The sequence below is a fragment of the Electrophorus electricus genome, chromosome 7, assembly GCF_041902795.1.
Source record: "Electrophorus electricus isolate QZ-2024a chromosome 7, ASM4190279v1, whole genome shotgun sequence".
NCBI lineage: Eukaryota > Metazoa > Chordata > Actinopteri > Gymnotiformes > Gymnotidae > Electrophorus > Electrophorus electricus.
Window position 1 is genome coordinate 27,833,644 of NC_137503.1, and position 15,509 is coordinate 27,849,152.

Consider the following 15,509-nt stretch of genomic DNA (forward strand, 5'->3'; position numbering starts at 1 on the left):
CCCCACCCCCAATGATATATGGATGATTAAGTACCATCCACAAGGTTTATTTGTGAACAATTATAACCTTTGGCAGATGATACTCCTGTATTGCTCCCCAGTTGCACAATAAGGGAATGTCTGGGAATTGTAAAATAGCTTTTTGATTCTGGCGGTAGCCCATTTACCTTTGGGCTTTAGAAGATAGAAGTGGGTTGTTTTTTTTTTACCTCCCTTGATTGCATATATAATGCTGGTTATAAAACTCTATTGTTAATCAAATAAATAGTAGTTCCTCCTCCACCTTCAGAAATATGAATAAGCTTTTTACTTTTAAACAAGCATGTTCAAACTGAGAGTGTTCTGCATTTACAGAGGGATATGTTGGTCCAGCAATCTGTAATAGCAGTTTCTTCCCTCTTAATTTATAGTTTATACGCAGCCCCCGTTAGAGGTCTGCTGTGATGGTGAATCAGTCCAGACAGAGACTGCTTTAAAATCCTGTGCACCTCCTCCAGGGAAGAACGCGCCCAACTCCTCAGAACATGTGGTGGCCTGTGCCGTGCATGTTGACAGGAACAACTACCACTGTTCTGTACGTCTGTGTAATGGACACACAGATTGAGATATGGTGTGAGTAAGTGATTGTCTTGAAGCAGATATTTCGCTCCTAGACAGAAAGGTAAGGGTTTTTCCCCTCTATCTCCGTTCTTCGGGTGGAATTGGGAAGGTAGCTCTGAGCGGGAAGGGACTCCTGACAACCTGCGACAAAGGGTAGGGAAGTGAAAGCTTCATGGAGGAGGGTAGCTTCATGGAAGCCATGTGGAGGTGAATGAAAGCAGGAGATGGAGAAAGGTTAGTCACTTATTGCATGCTGTCCTTTCTCAGTTCAGGCATTTACAAACGCTTCCTCTTCTGCTTTCTAAAAATTGTACTCAAATTTATAGAAGAGCTTTTACAGTCATTTTACAGATTTTAATACAGATATTAATACAAACGCTTTTTAACACTTTTATACTGTCTTAGAAAAGGTTAACTGACTTGTGATTTTCTTCAAGATACAATATTTAAAGCATTTTTGCCACTTCATCTAGTAGGACAAGGCAAAGTTTTTTTTGGTTTTTTTTGTTTGTGTTAGTGTTCCATCTTGATTTTGTGGAATACCTGAACAATAGAAAGTTCACCTCAGGGGGCTTGGGCCGAGTTAATGTAACAATTACCATTAATAATGGGTAGTACTAGAGAGGGGAAACTGTATACATAGCAATAATAAATGTCATTAGCTGAGAAACATGCAGTAATAATGTTGACTGTCTCAAAGCAAACAGTCTACCACTACACTTTCAGTCTATGAGTAATTTGAATAGTAAAAACATAGTACTGCTGTTATTCTGTACCATCCTACATTATAAAATATAATGAATAATAATATTCAGTGATTGAGATGCTATAGTATACTGTGCATGGAACAACATATGGTCTTGTTTAGGATTTAGGGAAATTAGGGTTACCTTTGTAGTGTGCTCACTATCTCTAGTATGTGGTGACAAATTCTACTATGATGTGACAAGATGTCAGAAACTAAATCTGAATGGTTTAGAGAAATCTCTTGAAAATACTGACCTCTTGAAAGACATCCCTATTTTCACTCAGTTTGCTTGAGGTTTCTTGAGTACAAAAAAAAAAAGATTCTATCACATGATCTGAGGTTAGAATCCATTCTTATGTGTCCTGTGGGAAAGGGAACTCAAATTACCAATAGTTACAGAAAACAATGCTTGTGATAGGGATGGCCCCAGTAATGTGATACTGAATGTGTTTGGCTGCTGCAGCATAGTGGCTTCATCAGGAAGAGAATGAAGCCAAAGTCTTTTTGCGGGTTATGTGTCATCTCTGTGTGAGAGCTCATGTTCAGGTGAAGAGAATATCATCCAATTGTAGGACATTGTTAGTTATAAATTTTATTGCTCTGGTAGAGACATTGTCCCCCTCCCCTATTTTTATATAAAAAAAACATTTGGTGTGGTAATACAAACAGATACCATTATACAAAAAATCAATATACCAAGTACAAAGGCAAATTTGTCATGAAGGTACCTTAACCTCACCCTTGTGTATAATAGAACAACAGCCATAGTGCATTGGTCATGAAGTGGGGCCAACCTGCTTTACGCAAATGCACTAGACAGTATTCACAGGAAAATCATATGCAGCTTGCCTGTGTAGCTTTGTTTAGCTATTTAGTACCCTGTGGTGTAAATTAAAAAAAAAACTGTCTTGTTTACAGCAAAGGCAGGAGTCTGAGGTTTATGGCAAGATATTAGCAGTTCCAAAGCTGTAGAAAGTGAATGCTATCAAGATCAGTTTTTTTTTTTGTTTGTTTGTTTTTTTGCTGCATTCTTAAATGATCTAGGTCTTTTAACATGATGTGAATGCCCTGCAGTTTGTCAGCAGTTGTCATAAATGTTTTTTTTTTTCAGTGTGTTTAGAGAACCATGAGAAGAATAAGTCAAAAATAATTATATAAAGCATATCATTCTGCTAGGCAGGTGATGCTCACAAGTTTAGCATCTGCCTACCTATTGAGAATTATATTTACATTTACATTTATGGCATTTAGCAGACTTACAAAAGTGTTTTTTCATTTACTTATAGAATATATCCAAGTACAGTAGGTTAGAATCAAACATACCAGTGAAGGCATTATTAAGGCAACATGTGTCAAGTCACAGCATGTGTTATATCTTAGTCTACTGATTATGCTGGCATGTGTCATAGCTTAGTGTACTAATTACACTATGGCATGTGTCATAGCTTACTGTACTGATTAGCCTATGGCATTTGTCATGGCATACTGATTTGGTGAACCCTGAGGAAAACACAATATCATGACAATTCAGAAGGTTCCTGGTATTATTTCAACACACAACATGTACATCCTGCTAGATCAGGTCACACTAAATCCACTAGCTTGTGCTTGATTTTCTCCACCACACCCACTGATTAAACAGTGCAAAAGAGTCTCTAGCGACAGGGCATATGCTGTACAGGAAAGCCGCTGTCTCTTAATTCCGTATTTCCTCTATTCTTGTCATCATCTTTAAGTGAGATAGACACAATGGCTGGATGATGGGAATCGTGTGAGAAACATCCAATATCAACTGAAGCCAAACAGAAGCATATAGGTAAGTCATTTTGACCAACCTGTACCATGAGGATGTCACTGCTCAAAAACAGAAGTTATCTTATACCACAATCACAATATTTAATAATATTAGTGATGTAATTGCATTGCTGTCTGGGGTTCTGTCAGTATCTATAGATAGATAAGAAATAACTAAAATTAAGAACAGCTTGTAGCTCTATCTATAGATAGATAGACAGATAGATAGAGCTGTAAGCTGTTCTTATTATTTTTTGTAATTATTTCTTATCTTAATAGCTGCTCTATTGCATATGCCTGTGGCTCACTGTTTAATGTTCACTTGTGAGTAAATATTGATTGGCCTGCTTAAACAGGGATATGACCTGGGGATATTTTTCACAAATCAACAGGGTGCAGTGGAATTTTATTTTCTCTCTCTCTCTCTCTCTCTCTCTCTCTCTCTCTCTCTCTCTCTCTCTCTCTCTCTCTCTCTCTCTCTCTCTCTCTCTCGCTCTCTCTCTATTGGGGGGGGGGGTAATAATAATAATATGACCAATTATTTCTCAGTCTTTTTATTATAATGCAAAGTGTATGCGGTATTAAAAAAATTATAATAATTAAAAAATTTATTCTATAGGCTACAGTGGCAGTATTTTTGTTTGACCTCTCCTTACACTTAGTAGTACAATGGCAGTGACCTGGCTCTCTTAAACTTAAAAGGAATGGAACCTGAATGAAATGGTGCCAGAAGATTACATCAGAAAACTTCAGAACAGTCTCCCCAGAAGAGTTCACGATGTGTTTAGCGCTAAGAGAGGTCACACTAAATACTGACTTTTACCTGTAGAAGCCATTTTTGGGGGGGGGGGGGGGGGGGGGGGTTGTGTACATATTTCCTGTATTTTCTGTCTGTATCTTATTAAAGATACTGAGAAATAATTATATATGGTCATTATATAATTGCTAAAACAACAAATTTTTTGTATTTATTTAGGTATGAGAACATTTATTGAGCCATTTAAAATTTGATTTCACAAAACGCTTTCATTAAAATTTCAGTATCTCTATTATTTCTGTCACTTGGTGTGCAAGAAAAAGATATACAAAAATTCTTCAGTTCAAATTCTTATTTGTTGTGCCTCCAGAATCAGAGAACAGACATATCAAGGTCAGATTATGGTCGTTATCCTTTAAGCATACCATTGATCAAATATTTGAATGTTGGTGTCAATATCATAGTCAGGAGTTAGCATCATAACTCACTCCTGTAGTATATAAGTGATTGATTTCACAGTAGCAGGCAGAGGGTAATATCTGTCAGTGACACCAGTGCAGTGGGACCAGCAGTATGGTAAAAGTGAAATGAGGACAGGTGCGATGCGCTTACTCGATTTGCATTGATCAATAGACCCAGTGTGAATCATAACCCATCATACCCATGCTGTTTGTGTTCACATATAAGCTATAGCATCACAGATTCTCATTGTTCTTTAAATAACAGTCTGGACATCTCTGAAGATCCTCAGTTTTAAATATGTCTAGCTGGAGGATGTCATTTATTTATTTGCTGAGCTGAGGGAGAGAGTGGGATAATCTCAGTGATAAGACAGGAATTTAAGGAAATCTAAAGCAGTTTCATTCCCCTGCATGAAAGGGGTGTGTCTCCTGTTGAGTTTGCAGGAGCATTCTCGTCCCTGCCCCTTCTCCACTCACCTCTCGAGAGAAGAGTATATCACTTTCAGGCTCACCTGGGTTACGTGGGTGATTTGTTACGCTTATTTTACTTGGTTATCCCCTTCTGTTTGGAAAAGAAACTTGTGTTTTTGCTGCTGTGGTTGTGTGGACTCTCAAGTTGTTGAGACAGTGCTGACCACTCACAACATAACTGTAGAAGATGATGGCACCACACCATAAAGCACTGTACTTTTGTTTCCCTCAGGTCCTCAGGATGTTCCAGAGGAAGAAGAAAAAGAAGAGAAAGATGGAGATCTCTGCTCCCAAGAACTTTGAGCACCGGGTGCACACGTCGTTTGACCATGTGCGGGGCTGTTTTGTGGGATTACCACCCCAGTGGCAAAGCATAATAGAAACCCTGAGGAGACCCAAGCCTGTAGTGGACCCCTCCAGCATTACACCTGTGCAGACCAAGACTGAAAAGGTACAGTACACCATGCTTACTTGGCTGAGTGTGTGCGTGCATTTGTTGTTTGTATGTGTGCATATACATTTCTTATATATGTGCTCAGGTTTATGGATTTGATCTGTTGCCATTTAAAGTGACCATTTGTCTCTTTATTCTATTCTATTCCGAGTCACTACTACAGTATGCTCAACACTATTTGTTCACATTCATGCAGATCAGTTGCTGTAAATGTATCAAGATCTCAGGAAATAAAATAATAATTTCAAATTATATATTAGACACTCTCCAAGCTCACTAGGTAGTATTCTATTTTTTAAATACCATATTATTCATATTATTTCTTTGATAATTCTATTTTCCAAAGGTCTACAGCAGTTATTGTAGTACATAGTTATTTGTAGGTTGATTATTAGGACACACAGAATGGATAGTCTGAGAATAGACTGGCAAACCTGAAAAGCAAGTTTTCTTTTCTCCATGCTTAAAGGAAATCTGGTCTGAGCAGTGACTGAACATATACAGCTGCAACTTTAGTGTGAAATTAGATAGCATTGTTTTGACAAGACGTATATCTTCTCATACTTCCTGTACAAGCGCTTGCCTTCAGGTGTCAGACTTGGAAGTCACAAGGTTTTAAAAAGGTTCCAGAATGTAAGTTCATATTTTTTATTGCAACCACTGCAGTTTAATCAGAGACTGAGTTAACTTAGCAAAAATCACTTCAGAACATCTGATGCAAAGTAAATAGAATGTTTTCTCCCTTCCTTGGATGGATATAATATTGTGATGTATTAGATCATTGTGATTTTTGTGAGAGAGAGAGAGAGAGAGAGAGAGAGAAAGTGTGTGTGTGTGTGTGTGTGTGTGCGTGTGTGTGAGAGTGAGAGAGAGAGAGAGAGATACAGACCACTGCTTATGACCTTTATATTAGGAGAAGCTGGTTTTGTTTAACCTAAAAATCATATTATGCTTGACTTAGCTAATAAATAATTAAATATAACTAATCACATGCACATTATTGAGGAATGCTGAGCATGCTGGGTTTTGGACTGAAATAAAACTAAAATAAAAATGACTTACAAAGGTAGAAATTTAAATTATTATAAATCCTAATTCAGGCATTCAATCCATTGCATTAATAGCAAAGAAAACAGTAATTATCTTTATAACAGCTAGAAGTCTTGATGCAGGCTTAAACTGAAATCAGTGACAAATAAATAAACAAACAAGCAAAGACAAGCAAAGCAAATGAGTCTTCCAGGTTTACATGAATTGTGCAGTTTGGAGACTTTATGGACACATGTAGTGTGTATGTACAGTGGCAGATCAAAGAACAACCATATTTGACCTTGGGAGGCGTTGCTCATATGGATAAAATTTGTGTTTTGAGATGTTTATACCTCTTACTGTTTATTTAACTTCATTATTATTTCATTTATTATTGAAGTTCCCATTGGGGCAATACATTTGCACAATACATTTGCATAGTTAAAACATTTTCAACAACAACATAAAAACAGCATACAAAAAAACCCAAAACATAACAGCATGCATAAAACACATCAATCTGTTCAGTAGTCTGAAAACTCATGGGATGAATGTATATATGTGCGTATTTGTCATCATTAAGTGCATTTGGTAGCGAGTGCCAGATGGAAGAAGAGGAAAATCAAAGTGTAGTGGATGTTGGCAGTCCAAGAGGATAGCCCAGGCCTTACTCACACCCTTTTGGTCACACAGTGCAGCTACACTATTCTATTGTACTACAGTCTTGCTAGCTTGGATGATATTGCTATCCAGGCTCTTCTTGTGTGTCACATTCAAGTTATGAAATCAGCAAATCAATGAAAAGCATAAAACAAGCTCTATGTAAAACATTTCCATTAAGGATTTATTTTATCGATGCTTCTTCAGACAAAACAAACACTGTAAGCCCCATTTATACAGAGAATATATCTGGGGACAATTTATTGTTAATTATTGTACCTAGGCACTTAAATTACTCAAACCAACCACAACCTCCATTCCTTTGATGATGGTTTTGTCCTGAGCACTGAGTTTTTGTCTAAAATCAATAAGCATATCTTTAGTTTTCACTATATTGATGTGTAAAAAATCCTCATCACACCATTTGATAAAATCTTACTCAACAGGACCATGTTCCTTTTCATCTTAGGAAAGTAGAGTTTCAATTACAGTGTCATCAGTAGATTTCATCATGTGAAACTATGTAGCAGTTATCTGTATAGAGTATGTACAACAAAGAAAAGACTACACAGCCTTATGGTGAATCAGTGGATGGCCTTAGGTGTCCTGAAAAATGGCCATTTACTCTTACCCTTTGTGTTCTGTCTGTTAAAAAGTCCATCTTATCTTGCAATGTTCCAAGCCAAAATTATCCTTGAGTTTCTTTATTAAAATATATGACAGGATTGTGTTAAACACTGAAGAAAAAACAATAAAAAGCAATCTCACACTAGTTCCTAGAATATCTAGATGCTTAAGCACCATATTAAGTGTCCGCTGCATCCTCCAGCCCTTGCTTGGGTCAATATGCAAGTTAAAATGGAAACAAACTTCTTCTTCTTTTCTTAACTCTTTTCTTGTTTTACTTAACTCTTATTTAAGCAGCTTTTCAAGACACTTCATAACTAAAGATGTGAGGTCTACTGGCCTAAAATCATTTAGTGTAGTGGGACGTTTAATTTTCAGAACTGGAACTAATATTGCTTGTTTCCACAATTTCAGCACTGTCTGCATATTAAGTGACAACGAAAAAATATGGCAAAAATTAGATCCAGTTGCTCTGCACAGTATTTAAGGAGAGTACCTCTTATACCATCAGAGTTAGGACTCTTCCTTACCTTATTCTGTTTTAATATTGTGATCATTTATATCAACCCGATTGTGTCCCCTATTACCAATACTTTCCCTTAACCTCAGACCTCAGTATTCGTCATTGCTGTCCATAGTGGGGGTTTTATTCCAGAGCTCTAACATCTGTGCTACCACTACCACACCGCCTGCCTTCTCCACTTGCTGATATTCCTGCATTTTATTGTGTACTTAAAAACATCAGCACTTGTTTGCCTTTAAATTCAGATTCTGTAAAGCTGCTTTGTGTCAATGTCATTTAATTCTGTTTTGCTCCTTCACACAGTCCATTGTACGGGGCAGTTTTATTGGCCATGGAGATTACATTGCTGCAGCGATCGCTGACATGAGCCGGCTCTCTGTCACCAGCTCCAACTCTCTCAGGCGTACCAGCCCAATGTTGCGAAAGCGAGCTCAGTCCTTGGGCCGTCTCGGTGAGGTGGCAGAGAGCGACACATACCAGTATCAGGAACTGAACGAAAATAAACAGAAACAGGGTCAGCCTGTCTGTGACTGGCAGGAGAGGGTGCGGCAGATCTATAGTGAGAGTGGAAGCCCGCGACCTGCTACCAAGGGTGCCAATGTCTATCCTAATGGGGTGCCACCGAGATCTATGTCTATTATCGAAGTCAGCACAGCCCCCAAGCAGCAGCCTCGCCTCATGCCGAAGGACATTTTAAGTTTGCCTGCAGCAGGTCAAGAAGTGAAGAATGCATACAGAGAGAGATTAAGACATCGTAAGGCCAGCTTGGACCAGAGGGACTGTAAGTCTAACCAAAGGCCTGTGTCCTGCCTGTACAATACTCCCACATTAGGCCAAGGGTCAAAGGTCAATCCAATGGTAACACCCATTCCAGAATACCTCATAGTATCTGTGGACAACCCGAGGAGGCCTAACTTGAAGGTAAAATCACTCCTTCATTCACTAAAGAAATTTACTAAAGTAATAGAGTGATAAAGGTAGCAGTGAAACAAATAATGATGGGAATTTCTTCATAATTTACTTATGCGTTTTTTGTTACTGATCCCAAATAATTAAACTTTGAATTAATCTGTCCCAAACACATTACTCCAGAAGTCCTGGTCTTTGTTTAGGTGTTTATTCTGGATGGGGTTTTTGATAGTAAGAGTTTTCTCCTTGTAGTCCTCGCATAATAATCAAACTCATGCAGTTTCTTTCTGATGGTAGATGCATGTATTGTGACATCAACTGTAGTAAGAGCTACCTGTATGTCCCATGATTAAAATTTAGGATTGTTGGAGACTTCTTTATGCATCTTGCAGTCTCCTCTTGGGTAGACAGCCTGACCTGGCCATGTTGGCAGCATTTGCACCATCTGATTATAATTTTAGGCATTTTAAGTGGTAATAAATGTTGGGGTATCCCAACCTTTTCCTCACGCAAAAACAGCATTTTTTAATAATTATATTTTACAAATAATTTTTAAAGACATTTCTTCAGTTTTATTTGTTTAGTTATATTATCTCCATCTCCATCTCCATCTCCATCCAAGGTTTTCATGAGGTATCCTTATTTTTTAACAGGACTGTATATTTTGGTCAGAGATGTCACTTGTTCTTTTCACTGTTACAGGCAAACATATCAGGTTTCCCGGCCATGTTAAAACCCAATGGCACCAGCAGTCCAAAACCTGGGCATGACACTTACTCCCCCACACACACACGGTGCTTCTCCAGCTATTCGATAGGTGATTCACCTATTAAAGCCTCAATACCACCTACGCAAGATAGCCCTTCCCAGCCTCGTCCCTCACCTACAGGCTCTCCTGGAACTAATCTGCCTGGACCCTCTTCTCCTTGCATGAGATCTATGCACCCAGCCACCTTCATCTCTGAGCAATCCAAGGTCACCCACACACAGTTCAAGGCTGCCTTGCAAATGGTGGTGGACAAAGGGGACCCACGCACTTATCTGGAGAACTTTGTGAAGATTGGAGAGGGCTCGACAGGTGTTGTCTGTACTGCATGGGAGAAGCACAGTGGGAAACAGGTTGCAGTAAAGATGATGGATTTGCGGAAACAACAAAGGAGAGAGCTACTCTTTAATGAAGTATGGCATTCTGCATTTTGCGTTCTATTTAAAATATGCTGTAACCATCTATAATTTTAGAGTATTAGAAATACCATATATCTGCAGTTTACCTGTCCTCAGTACTTTCAATACTAGTTTTCATTCTTAACCTCTATGTGCTTTTTATGTGCAAATGAACCAAAAATGCAACAATTTATTATTTCCAATTTCTCAAACTGTGTAGGTGGTCATCATGCGAGACTACAGGCACAAGAATGTGGTGGAGATGTACAAGAGTGCTCTAGTGGAAGAAGAGCTATGGGTCATAATGGAGTACTTGCAAGGTGGTGCACTAACCAACATAGTATCTGAAACCAGGTGAGAGGCCAAAATATGACCAATCATTCCTCTTCTATAATTGCTGTATGGAAAGTAAGTTTGTTGAGGGTGAGCATAGTTCAGCTTGGCAAGAAAGTGGTCCAAATTCATTCATAATTATGTGCACAATACTTCTGAAGCCAGTCACTAGTGACTTTAATACATTTTGGTTTCTTGACCACTGTATTATCAGAACAGAAGAGAGGGATATTTGAATTGTCAAGAATATCATGAAGTGGCACATTTTACAACTGAAATTGGTACATATACACATATATCATCAATTATTAGACAATTTTCACTTCGGGCTTAAGTTCTCTGGCTAAACTGAGAAATTCTGCTTTGTAGGGGTTTAACCAGGTGGGCATGGTCTCCCCAAGAATGGAATGTTATTGTTTTGTTTTTAGCTCTTTGTGGGGAATGTTTCCCCAATAAAAAATAGATTTTATGGGGACATTTTGCTGGTCCCCACAATTTTTATTTATTTAATTATTTGTTTAAATACAACAGCAAAAATATTTCATTTTGATGAAGGTTAAATTCAGGGTTAGGTTTAGGAATGCCAAATATAAAAGACAATATAAATATTTTACAAAGAGAGTAATATATGTGTGTGTGTGTGTGTGTGTGTGTGTGTGTGTGTGTGTGTGTGTGTGTGTGTGTGTGTGTGTGTGTGTGCATGCATCCCTGCTCATGCAGGTTGTCAGAGGAGCAGATAGCTACAGTGTGTGAAGCTGTACTACAAGCTCTGACCTATCTTCATGCACAAGGTGTCATCCACAGAGACATCAAGAGTGACTCTATATTGCTAACACTTGATGGGAGAGTAAGTGCAACTTTTAAGGAAGTCACTTTTCTTCTCAGTCATTAACACTGTAAATGTCCAGCACAGGATTTCAGAATGACTCAAAACTGCATTAATTTTACAGTTTCCTTTTTTCCCCCAAAGTATTCAGTGCAGTAAAGGAAATAATACATTTACCAATGCAGGTCTACTTAGTATGGCAAATACTATCCTAGATCACAGGAAAGTAATATTGTCATAATCTGCTGCAATGCCATAGTCACAATGCATATTGGGAGGGACACGTGCCCCCCAGTATTCAGATATGCTCAAAATGCACCCCCCCCCCAAAAAAAAATAAATAAATAAATAAATAAAAATGTTCCACTAACTAGTTTTGCATAATGTTAGGATCCATCCATTTTCCCATCTGTTGTTGATGAGAAACATATTATTACAACACCCACCACTGTCTTCGATTTGCAGGCAAAGGTAACCTTAATGTCAATATATCATTTTGTGCTGAAACTGTAGTTGTAAAAATAAATTATATTTTACTACAAATATTGGAAAAGAGAAAATATGTACTAGTCAGATAATATAAGTACAGAAGAGAGTTGTGCAAGAATTGAGTCAGTGTTTCCTGACATAAACATGACCAGTCATAACATATTGAATAATGTGTTGACAATTAGAAATGGTCAATAATCCATTCCTGAACATCATGGCAAGAAATACCAATTGTTTACTGATAATATTTATTTCATGTTCACTGTAGTTCATTGAAAGTAGAGAGAGAGGGAGAGTATGAGGATGCTGACAGCGTAGGGAGAGCAGGTGACTTGGAGATGAGGGAGAAAAGGAGCAAATATTAATAGTGAAGAACAAGTAATGATGATAAGGAGATGGTAATAATAATAATAAATAGATGACAATTAAACATTAATAACCAAGAAAAGCCCTAATTAGTAAATTAGAAAAGTAGTCCCCTGGCGTGTGGGTGGTAATTAAAAAAAAAAACAATTAAATACATAACTAAAAATAAACGAACGGAGAATAGATGACTCAGAGGAGAATGGATGATAGTACCAGAGGAGAGGTAGAAAGACATGGAGAGCAGAGACGAACAGAGAAGAGGTGAGCGCTAGAGAGGAGAGCTGAGTAAAGGAGAGAAGAGGTGACTAGAGAGCAGGGGGAGAGGAAAGACAAGATATGATTGGAAAGGAGATTAGAATATAAGAGGGGAGGAGGAGAGAGGGCTGGAAAGGAGAAGATAAGTTGAGAGGTGAGAAAAGAGCAGAGCAGATGTTCCTGATGCCCACCCAAGTGTAATTTAAGTAATTGTGTACTTGTAAGTAAGTAAAAACATCAATTTCCTAAACATTGATCACAATATCTGGACTTTTCTTTATATAACAAGATTTCTGTTTATATGATTATAAACCCTAATAATAATAATAATTATCTCATGAGTTAGTGAATTGCCCCCAATGTTCTGTTATACAGCCTTGTTCTGATGTATATTGAAAGCTGACCAAACACAGCTTCCTTGTGTGTGCAAACATACTTGGTAGCATAGAATCTGACTTTGAATCTGGTTCTGATATTCTCTTTTATTTTTTAGATCAAGCTGTCGGACTTTGGATTCTGTGCTCAGATCAGCAAAGATATCCCAAAGAGGAGGTCTTTAGTTGGAACTCCATATTGGATGGCTCCAGAGGTCATCTCCAAAATCCCATATGGCACAGAGGTAAAGAAATTGAGTTATTTAAAAAACATTAAATCATTGCCACCACCAAAAACAACAACAGAAATAATAATAATAATAGATTTGTGGTGTAAATCAACACTATTATGCTTACAGTCAGATGAATATTTCAGCTGGCATTTAAAGGGTTTAGTTTGGGCAAGTCCTTTCATTTATTGTATGACACCTGGACTCAAAACAGTTTCACTATTAAACTGAAGCAGGCTTGTGTAAAAATAGGAAGGCAAATAGCATGAGAAAGGACATGGACAATATGTTCTTCATCTTCTCATGTTATCAGTAACATTACTGCTGGTGGACATAGCAAGGCCTGGACACTATGTTTTGACACCTATGGATAATACTTATCTTTTATCTTCAGGGTTATTTTCTGCCCTTGGTGAGATGGTCTGGATGGGGGAGGAGGAGGGATGTGTTATTAATACTCCCCTTTCTTAAGAATTTGATTCTTGGCTGCAGAAAGAAGCAACTCCAGTCCATATGGGAGCATTAAAAATGTCATGTTTGCAGGTGGATGTGTGGTCTCTGGGCATTATGGTGGTGGAGATGGTGGAGGGAGAGCCTCCATATTTCAGTGACACACCAGTAGCTGCTATGAAGAGACTGAGAGATGAACCAGCACCCTCTGTTAGAAACACAAACAAGGCAAGAGCTGTGGAAACTACAAGAAAAACGTTTGCAAGATTATAACCTGGAAATGTCATTTTGACTTTGAAAATTTTACTTTGAACTCTGCATCTGAACAGAATAGCTATGCTCCATAAAGGTCTTGATGTGTGCAGAAGAAGTTCTAACAAGACAAGGGTCACTTTATTACGAAACAGTTTTAATATAAACACCTTGAATGTGTACAATTAGAGAATACAGCCATATATCTTTTGCCATGCACAGTTTGCCATGCACAGTTTGTGCTGCTCATTGTGAGCATTGCTGAGTTTTGGACCTCTGTTGAGTGAAGAGTTCTGGTGGCACACCAAGTTGTGCATGATTACAGACACGATACACATGATTACTCTATATTTGTACACCTTTATAATCCACACATAAAATTATTAAAGCATGCATGTAATACACGACAGTTTTATGTGTTTACATTTCAGTCCACACTAATCAGGAGTTATTTCTGCACACGCAATGGAGTTGATGATCGTAGATGTTTATTCCTGTGCAGATCTCGCCAGTGCTGAGGGACTTTTTGGACTCCATGTTGACCAGAAACCCCATGGAGAGAGCGACTGCCAGTAAGCTGTTGGGTCACCCCTTCCTGCTGCAGAGTGGCTCACCATGCTGTCTGGTGCCGCTCGTGGAGCAGTACCGGAAACGCTGCTGAACAACACCAGCTAAATGTGCAAACAAGTCAGTTAAATTTATGAACCCTACTGACTGGCTGGTGAACTGTGACATACAGAATCATATTGGAATGTGAACTGCTGTGCACAAAAGGTCTGATTATATTGATTGGTATAATTTGTATGTGAATCACTGGGACCATTAACTTTTTTAAAGAAAGTTTGTCAAATTTACAATTTCGTGAAACAAATAAGAGACGCTCATTGTACTGGAGAATTTCTACAATCTTATTTCTTATTCAGTGAATAATCTATAAAATAACATGTCCTATTAAAATAACTTGTTTTAAAAATGAAAAATGTGATTACAGCCTTTGTCTATCAAGTGGTGTAATGGTCACATTAGTACATTAATCTGCTTCTTGAAATATTATATTTAAAGCATTTTTGTATTAAAGCTCACATGGACCTGTGTCTGGAAGATAATTTGACAAAAAAAAAAAAAGCCATTATTTATTACTGGTTATGGCTTTGTTTATCTAACGTAACTAGGATTTCAGGGGTATTCCATTAAACTTCAAGTATACTGTTCCTCTATATCCATAAGATACAGCCTAAGTTTAACAGCTAGAAATATGGCTTGAGCTTTTAGACCATTGGACAGCACTACAAAGAGCATGCCCAAGAGTGAGGCACTGCCTTATCTGAGTTTTCAAAGCTCATTGTGTAATGTGTAAGTAGGTATTCGTGCAATGTGTAAGTAGGTATTAGTCATAAGATTAATTTCAGTATATTATTCTGTCTCAGTCTTCTACATTAATGAACGGGAAATGGTAGTGTAAGCTCCTAATTCTATCTGCTTATTATATAAGTAATATATTTATTGTAACTTTAAATTTATGTTGCATGTATAATTGAAAATACTTATATTTTTAATTATTTATTTTACACAATAAAAAATGCCTTATATAATAGTATTTAAATTGCAATACTTCAAGCCCCATCACTGCCAAGTTGCCACCGTTGGGCCCCTGAGCAATTGAGGCCCTTAACTCTCAATGGCTCAAATTGTATTCAGTCATAATTGTAAGTCACTGGATAAAAGCACCAGCTAAAT

The 15,509-nt window shown here is 37.7% G+C and overlaps 1 protein-coding gene across 2 annotated transcripts; it reads left to right on the forward strand.

Annotated features, from left to right (window-relative positions):
* The first annotated feature begins 559 nt into the window (after positions 1-559).
* Positions 560-15,364, forward strand: pak6b (p21 protein (Cdc42/Rac)-activated kinase 6b). Of its 2 annotated transcripts, none has more exons than XM_035524580.2 (10): positions 560-834; positions 3,085-3,164; positions 5,064-5,282; positions 8,428-9,045; positions 9,736-10,212; positions 10,418-10,551; positions 11,251-11,377; positions 12,960-13,085; positions 13,614-13,748; positions 14,275-15,364. In XM_035524580.2, the coding sequence occupies exons 3-10, from the start codon at positions 5,073-5,075 to the stop codon at positions 14,431-14,433; spliced, it is 1,986 nt and encodes a 661-aa protein (XP_035380473.1). In that variant the 5' UTR covers positions 560-834; positions 3,085-3,164; positions 5,064-5,072; the 3' UTR covers positions 14,434-15,364. The 2 variants fall into 2 exon arrangements, with proteins under 2 accessions (XP_035380473.1, XP_081573018.1); XM_081716892.1 differs by having other exon boundaries at positions 576-661.
* Positions 15,365-15,509: the final 145 nt, after the last annotated feature.